Here is a 9,407-nt window from a genome sequence, read left to right on the forward strand (position 1 = left end):
AATCCCAGGATGTCCTTTGGAAAAAGAATAGGGTAGCATCCTGGGCAAATTTGCCCATTGGCCTTTGTCCATCATGGCCTCCTATTCATCCCCATACACTGATTGGCTTCATCACTCTGTCTCCTCTCCATCAATAAGATAGTGCTGGGCATTCTGGCGCAATATGGCTGCCGTCACATCATCCAGGTGGATGCTGCACATTGGTGGGGGTTGAGAAGATTCCCCCCTTCCATGTAAAGCGATTGTAAATGCCTTGAAAAGTGCTATAAATGTAACAAATGAATATTATTATTAATAGTTTTTGAAGAGACTGAATGTACTGATTCATTTTAGCATGAGACTGGAAAAACAAAAAAGAGGTCTTATATCCAGAAGTTTACAGCCTTTTAAAACAGATGTCAATCGTGTACCTTCTTCATTTCCTCCTAAAAAGTGACTCTCGGGGTTTTCCCAGAGAAGGTGCAGTTTTTATGTTAAAGATATGCATGTGAATGAGACAGCTGAAAAGATGTGGTGCAAATGTTTTGCTTGCGTGTTTCAAAATGTTTAGATGTGCTGTCCTTTCTAAATCTAGCGACCTCCATTTGTGTTGTTTTGTTATCAGTACATCAAACAGAATGAATTCATGAAAGGATGTGGCTTGCAAATGCGCTTATACACTGTTAACCTCTTCTTTGACGTCTCAGCCACATGAATCATGTCAACCTGAGTGTGTATTATGACGCACTAGATTATGTGCATCGCCAGTAAAAAATTAACTTCTGAATGCCTGATTAGAGCCAGATTAGCCTATATAAGCATTGTTAAAATCACCATTAAATCTAAACTGACAATTCTTAAAGGGGGTACTTCAGCACTGGGAAGATGAATCTGTATTTAAACTGCGTCATTAATGTAGTAGAAATGGGAAATTATTTTTGAATTTGGTGCTTTCTAGACTGAGATAAGACAGAACATTTATTTTGTCTCATGGGGATGAAAGACAACAATTTCCAGAATGCTTCGCTGCCCTGTGAGGCCATTCTCAAAGCCACCACTACTGAATCACTGACTGGATCTCTTTCCCCAACGTGTTCTTTTTCACAAAATCACGATCATTTGAATATACTCCATGGTTTGATAGAAAGCCATATGCTAATCGCTGAAGTAAACCTTACATTTTTATACAATATTGCAGTATTTATAAATGTTTTATACATTCTTCTTTTTTTAAATTAGAGAAGCTGTTTCACTGAGATATAGTGAAGAAAAAGCTATTTCAAGTTATATTTAATTCCTTTCATTTTACAGCCGCTCATGCAATGTTGTCATGACAACCGGTAAACAAGATTCATGATTCACTTCAGGTTTAACTTATTTTTGGTATTATTGTATTATTTCGTATCATATATCTTATAGAAAAGACGAGAGTTAGAGCCCGATTTCTCAAAATGGTGCGTGTGTGCTTATCCTGGCCTGTGTGCAACGACAACAGTGCAAGTTTTATGCTGCGTTCCAGGCAGGTTTTTGAGCCTGTAAGTTTTGACCATAGACCGTAAAAAAATATGGACGACTCGACATCATCCGTTTCCGCTTGTCATATTTGAAGCTTTCAGGCAGCCTTGCACGGCGCGGACATCTTGGGACCGAGTCTGCGCTGTAGCGGTTTCGGGACCGGAGTTGCGCAGTAGAGCGCAGGAAGTAGAGCAGGAAGTACAGTCGCGATATCAAAAGCCCGCCCACACTCTCGCAGATGCAGAACAATTAATTATGTTGGTGTGAAATAAACAGTTATGGAAATGTAGAAATTAAAGCTAAAGCTCCAATCTGCTCCCAAAAATTTCGAAAAAAGTCCGTTAGTGCCTCAGTGACAACTTCACTCAGAGAAGCCGTCAGTCTCAGCTGTCAATCATGACGTCACACCCTCCGTTTTTAAAGCATCAAATAACTAACTCAAGCTAAACTTATTTTTAAAACGAACACCTGAAATGAAATCATCGTGATGATAACTGCCTTCAGTGACATAAACTAACTTTGGGGGAAATTTTTTGAAGTGTAATTTTATTATTTAGTTTGCCTCGCGTCCATTAGAAATCACAGAGGGGCGGCTATACTGGGACCGGTCACCGGGGGGCGATAGAGGCGCGAAAGCTTCAGTAAATGAGAGGGAGACTGCAGGCTTGGTTTTGACTTCAAACCACGACTTTGTAGCGTTCCAGGCAAAGTCACGCCAAACTGCCTGAGCGCGAGGAATTGTAGCCAGATGTAAACAAAGAGAAGAGAAAAAGAATGAGAAAAAAATGAGGCAAAAAGAGCTGTTATAGCTTTTATTTTACATACAACTTACACCTAACGTTTTTTGGAGTTATACGTGATTCTGTACTTTTCACTGCTGTATAGCGCCACCTGTTGGCCGATCGGGGCACGCCTTTGGTGACGTTGTAGATGGTGTGAGTAAGAAGACTGTTCATAAGAAGTTTCTACCATTTACAGTGTGGTCTGCTCGATCACTTTTAGGGGAGAATACTGATCCTTGGAAATTTTAACAATAAGAACAAGGTTTCAGTGCTACATGCTTTAACAACTAAATACAGTATTCCACAATTTAGCCCATATACAGATTGATGTTGTAATCACTATGAAGAGTTTTGAAAATATTGACCCAAGTATTGAGAAATTTGTCCTATCCGGTTGTTAAGGTTGACGTCACGCGGCAGCGCTTCCGGGTCCAAACGCTCTATCTTATACCACAAGAAAAACTACAAACGGTGCTAATATACACCAAGCGGCAACCTCCCGCGATCTCTCTTGAAGCCAATACGGAAGTAATGTAAACTGCAATTCCTCAACTGGCCACTAGGGACAGGCTCCAGAAGGGAGCAGAATCTCATTGAGCCCCATGTTAAAATTCTCAACTTTAAAGCAGAAAAAAACATGTTTACAGCCTGGTACAAATTGTGGTTTTGGCTTATAAGGCTAATTTTGATCTTCATGACAACTCTGAGGGGGGTGAATTTTTTTATAACTCATTCGTTTACGTTATATAAAGCCTTAAGGTTCTGCATAATTAAGGGCGTGGTTACAAGTGGACAGCCATTTATCTGCTGTCTATAGTTATTGCGTCACCTCAGCTCCGCGCACATCCCGCCTTTTTGCCCATTTTCTGTTATCCGGGAGTGACACGCGATGACTCGCTCACAAGATGGCAACGCCCAGCTCGCCCATACTTTACGCTTCAGAACAGCTTATCAGAATCCTATGGGTGACGTCACGGACACTACGTCCATATTTTTTTACAGTCTATGATATACACACACAATGTGGTGTAATACTACAAAAAAGTTATAATCATAACCTTTTTCTCCATAGCAAAATTCCAGATGGCCAGACAGTGATTCATCTTTTTTAAATCATTAAATATTAATGTATGTGACGCTGTGAGCACAGAGACTGTTGTGTAGACTGCAAGTATTTAAAATGTTAAACTTTTTTAAACGTTTAATGTTTAATATGAATTAACAGCGCTCATAAACGGGCGTCAATGGCATTCTCAAGTGAAACGAGTTGAGGCTTGGACCCAGAAACGGCGTTCCTTACGTCACGACTTAACAAGCGGATAGTGGTTGTAAAAAAACCCTGTAATGTCATTATACAAGCCTACTTCCTAAATCTGCGTTTTACCTTAAAATGTACTGAGACCACTATAATAATGCAGGAGGTTGAACCGAAAGCCACATGATGAATCAAGAGTTCATCAAGTGGCCTGTTCATAAGGCCGCTGCCTGGTCAGTACTTGCAAATAGACTTTGCACAGGTTCATATATAGGCTACAAATGCTAACATAATGTCATAAACTTTAATTAAACAATAAAACACCTTAATTTACATTACTGATAACAAAAACAAGAAGAAACAAAACTATTGTCATGCAGGGACTTCTGGGAAGGTCATTTTTTAAGTTTCAAGGTGATGTGTAGGTTTATTTCCAAAAAACATACATTTGATAGTACATTATAATTACTAATAATGTGATGTTAAACCAATTAAAAAAAAACCCTTAGTAACAGGTTTTTACTGTAGCATTATTATTTCTGTTAAAATTACAAACCTCTTTTACAGTGATTGATGCTTAATGGCTTAATTCATATATTGTAGATTTCATGTATCACAGATGTATTGCCATCAATGTGATTTTAAATATATATTTGACAGCATTATTGGACACATTTTTAGAAAACAATGAAGCTCAAATAAAAGAACTGGTGATAATTTGGGGTAATTATGGAGTTTATTGATTGGTACAATGTACACATATCAGTAACAGTTTTTTTCTAATGAATAGTAATTTATTTACGCTTTTTGTGGTTAAAGTTATAAGGCAATGGAAGTAAATAACACAGACGTTTTACAGAGCACCAGACCGGCCATAAAACCTGCAATATTAGAGGAAATGGAAATTTTCCTTTGCAAGTGAGCAATGGAAAAAAGAAAGAAAGAAAGACCTAGATGTGTGATATGATCATTTTTTATCTTAGGTGAGGGGTACTGAGTGGGCACCTCAACTTCCCTTCTGTGTGTGATATTTCAAAATAGTACAATGACTATCACACTGTGTGTAAATAGGGAAGTGGTGACAAACCCAGGCGTCACCATGTGATGTTACCCCTCCCCCCAAGCTTTCGGTCATGAAACAGAAAGTAGCATGCTGAAGGGGATGTCCAATATCAATTTCTTATATCTACACCTGTATATTATAAATCATATGTTGTTTTGAATTGTGAAGAAAAGTCCCTAGAATTTTGCACTGAATGTCTGATTTGAAAAACAGTTTGAGCATCTATAATCTCAGATAAAACAGAATCTTTCTTAGAACTAACTTTTCTGAACCATTTTTAGCAACGACCAAGTGTTCTTGACAGAATATCAGTTATTTTATCATTTAAGACTGTACAAACATCTTTTTTTGTGAAATAATTTGGGTTATTTCGGTTGTCCACTTTAAACATTCTACTAACTATAAGTAACTTTGCAATATGTTAACTAACCCTCATCAGAGCAGCTGATCTCTACTTTTTTACTTTAAGTGATATTGTCCACAGTAATATTTGAATGTCCCTTCTTCACAATTTCTACCCAATAAAGTCTTTTAGATATTAAACTTTCTGTACTTCTTTTGTCTTATTTTAAATACTTCTAAGTCATATTGAGGCCCCCTTGTGTTGAGAACCATTTAGTAGACCGTTAGGGTACATTTCCACAGCAACGATGTAGTAAAAACGGATAAATGTTTATTTCACATTTTTCAGTGTACAGACGGCAACATTGTCAAAACGACCACGGATCCACGAAAATGACTAATAACACTATATTCTGTTGCCAGGGCAGTAGATGGCGACATCACTTTGTAAAGAAACACCACATGCCTATAGCGTGAGCATGATGTCAGTGTTTTCACAAATTCACGTTTTTGTGGTTTACAGAGAGATGATAGTGGTATAATTTTCGGCTCCTTAGGTTACAGGTGTTAGGGTTTGTGTTAGTAGAATAAGTTGATGTGCTACCAAAATTACTTCTAGTCAGTCAGTATTATGTCTTTTGAGGACCATCAAAAATATTAAAACAGACAGTCTATTAACACTCTAATGACTAGTAATTGACACTTAACGTATAGTTAGTAGAATGTCTAAAGTAGACCATCAAAATAAAGTGTTACCATTTTGCTGCAAAAGTGTTCCTTCCTTTAAAATACATTTCACGCAGTTCAATATCTAATGCAGTGACATGCAAATACAGTTTTTAATGTTGAATGCAAATTTTCCCCATAACAACAACAAATGACTTTCTATTTGCAGTTCTGTTTATTACGTAATTAAATAGCTCTTAAATGTCCAACCTTTTTTTTCATCAGCGTTTTTCTACAGAAAGAAACTTTGCATGTGTACTTTGATGGATTCAGGAAATACAAGCCTTTTTTGATTATTTGTTGGCCTGCTTAAGTAATATATCCAACTGAAACATCTTAGTCATTTTGAAATTGCTAGTTGTGTTAAACAGATTATTGTGAGAATATCCCATCAGTTCCCCACTGTGCACACAAAAAACATCAGATTTACATTTGCTCTGTACATGAATCATTTCATGCCACATGAAATTGTTGAGTTCATTGACTGTCATTAGTACTATCCCCAAGTCATCTCATGCCAACCAGATTTGACACTCATCCAGAAATGAAAATAAAGTTAAATAAGGTCCATATGGCGCTCCTGTGCCATGTTTCAGATCTCCTGTGGTTCCTCACAGGTGAGCTGTACAGAAGGCACATTTGTCTTTTGTGTATCCCACAGCCGTGCAGAACAATAGAGAAGTGTAACACGGCACATATAAACAGTAGCTTATTCAAGCTTTTATGTGGATCACAATGTTCAGTGCAACCCGAGTCCAGGCCAAATCCTGGTTACTTCACGGCCATCTTGTCCATTGCACCAACAGTCCCACAGGTGTGTTTAAAGTCCTACAGTCCCTCATTTAGGATGTTCTCAGACCTTAATCCTATGCGAGACTGATTCCAGAAGGGATTTGTACATGTCCGAGCGAAGAAACCTCGGGTATGAATCCCTCTCCATTAGACCAAAGACAATCCTCTGAGCCTCATCGAAACACACTCTAGTTGGAGCCAGGACGTTCTGCTTGATAAGCTCTCTTGTGACGTGGTCGATGTTTATCTGAGGAGAGATTGACGGAGAAGCAGTGAGAAGCATATTGACGTTAATCGATCACTTCATCGCTCAGTAAAACCACATAGAGAGCTTCACGTTGTGCTAGTGTGCTTACCTCTTTGGGAGCTTCTGCCTGGATGTAATGCTCGAATATCTTCTTGGCCCTCGAGGATAGCCTAGATGAACACCTGATTTTTTTGAAGTCTTCACAAACCAGCCAAAATTCAATGTTCTCATCACTGAACTCAGACTTGAGGAAGGTGTGGAATGTTGCCATGCCATCTACACAAAGAAACCATAGGGTTAATCTTTTGCTCAATGCAAATGCATCTGTTTTGCGTCAGCGCGGCAGCTACTGTGCAACAGTGGCCGCAGTAAGTGTTTAGACACCTAAATCATCCCCAAACAACTGAGTATAAAAATATCCAACCCGTTCACATGGTAATGTGTATCAATAGTACGAGTGTGAAATCTTGTGGAATGTATACGCCAAAATGAGTTTTGACATGCATATGCTACACAGTTTTTCGTGTGCATAAAATATGCACTTTATGGCATGCTGTGACATGCTCTTGGGTAGGATCAGGGTGGTGGGGTGGATGGTTCGTACGTACGCACGTATAAAACGCCATAAAGTGCGTATCATATGTGCGCGAAAAACCATATGCACGCCAAAACTCATTTTGACGTATATATTCCACGAGATTGCACACTCGTACTATTATACACATTTTTGTGAGATCGGGCTCAAATATCTTGTGGCAGCTGCAAAAACATGGGCTTTTCTGCGTTAATGGACAAATGCATTTATGGGCAATTTTTTAAAACGACTTTCAGCCAGATAGTGTCAAGGTATCAGATTCTTTATAATAAATTATTATCTTTGCTCGATTTCTTGGTTTTAAGATTGTTTTTGCTCTCTCTAGCCAAAGAAGGATACAACTAAGAACTATGTACAACTAAGTTCCCTTTCAGTCGGTCACGTTCGACGTACGTCAGAACTGAACCGACGAATTGGAATTGGGATCCCAATTCGTCGGTTCAGTTCTGACGTACGTCTCCGTTCCCTTCTTCAGGGAACGAGGGTTACATACGTAACCGATACGTTTTTATTTTTATTTTTATTTTTTGCCAGTGATCTCTAACAAAAGACAAAAGATTAGCTTCACTATTACACTAACTATTTGGACATTGAAATGCTATTTTTGAGTCTCTTATGCTCACCAAGGCTGCATTTATTGGATCAGAAATACAGCAATATTGTAAAATATTATTTTCAATTAAAATAACTGATTTCAATTGTATTAAATTTAAAAATGTAATTTATTCCTTTGATGTCAAGGCTGAATTTTCAGCATCATTACTCCAGTGTCACATGATCCTTCAGAAATCATTCGAAAATGCTATATACGTACATTATGTGATACAGGGATTTATGGTTCAAAAGAATGACATTTATTCGAAACAAAAATATTTTTTAACATTAGAAATGTCTTTACTGTCACTTGATCAATTTAATGGGTCCTTGATAAATTAAATGAGTAATTTCTTCTAAAACAAAATCTTAATGATGCCAAACTACAGCAGCATTTACATTTTTACAAATTTTGTTTTTCAATCGCAATTACCGTATATCTATACATTTAACATTTTCATGTGTGGCCTATGTGTCCAAATAGCTTTTGTTATTTTTTATAACTGAAGCTGGTTTTCTCTATTGCTTTGCATATGGTCAGTTCCTTGATCCAGCTATCTGACCATCTACTAAACAGTGCAGGTTTTGTTCTTCTGCTCTGTCCTTCATGACGTCAATTAAATACTCAATGAAAAAAGAACTGGTTGTGAATGCTGCGATAAAATGCCCCTGTGATGCCCCATATTCACAGATATGTGTGCACAATATCAAACGGATTAGATTCAATATGTTAACAATTATATGAATTATAAAAAATGAATACATGCATATGCCACTTACATTTGGATCTAAGGAGGTTTTCCAATGACTGGGACCACAGCAGGGTTTCACTAGGGTTCAGTCTGTTTGAATAAAACATAATTAGTGTACATTCAAAACCAGTCCACTATGGATTACAATTGTGATAATATTCATCAAGAAAAAAGTAAAGTGGAAGTAGCTTACTTGTCTGTCAACGGGCAACGGAACCGCCACTTGTCTAGTCTCCTGAGAAGTGAGAATTTGCTTGTTAAATATAAGACAAGTGCACCAATTCCATAATATATTCTGTTTTTACCAGACACACACACACACATACATTTCGAAAGTAATTACAACAATAAACTACACTTACCGTGGATTGACTGTTTTATCCTCCTGGTTCATCTTGTTTATTTCAGTTGAAGATGTTAATATGGTTGGCATTTTAACAAAAAACTTTTTTGGTGGTGATAGGCCTATGTGTTGGTGTGCTGTTGTGCTTCAGTTATTTCAGTTAATAAGAGCGGGATGTTTTCACAACCCTTTTTATGCAGTCTTTGCGTCATCAGTTTAGAATCACCTAACCACAAAAAAAAAGAAAGAAAAAAAGAGAGGAAGTTTTTTATGGTGACGCTAACTAGCTTAGACAGGCGCAATGTTTTTGTCTATGAAACCAGCTGCAGCAGGTCTGTGCAGAAGCAGAGATGCAAATCAGACTGGAAAGTTTATGGACAGATAAGCAAATGCTGACTTTTACATCAAACTTTTTTTTTTAT

General features: G+C 37.7%; 1 protein-coding gene across 1 annotated transcript; it reads right to left on the reverse strand.

Moving 5' to 3' along the window:
- Positions 1 to 5,247: 5,247 nt before the first annotated feature.
- On the reverse strand, positions 5,248 to 9,161 carry rgs13a (regulator of G protein signaling 13a). The gene is made up of 5 exons (XM_067454241.1): positions 9,005 to 9,161; positions 8,836 to 8,877; positions 8,671 to 8,732; positions 6,811 to 6,977; positions 5,248 to 6,701 (listed from the first exon to the last, which is right to left on the reverse strand). Exons 1-5 carry the CDS (start codon positions 9,073 to 9,075, stop codon positions 6,516 to 6,518), a joined length of 528 nt encoding a protein of 175 aa, XP_067310342.1. The 5' UTR covers positions 9,076 to 9,161; the 3' UTR covers positions 5,248 to 6,515.
- Between the last annotated feature and the right edge of the window lie 246 nt (positions 9,162 to 9,407).

This window comes from Pseudorasbora parva, chromosome 9, assembly GCF_024679245.1.
Source record: "Pseudorasbora parva isolate DD20220531a chromosome 9, ASM2467924v1, whole genome shotgun sequence".
NCBI lineage: Eukaryota > Metazoa > Chordata > Actinopteri > Cypriniformes > Gobionidae > Pseudorasbora > Pseudorasbora parva.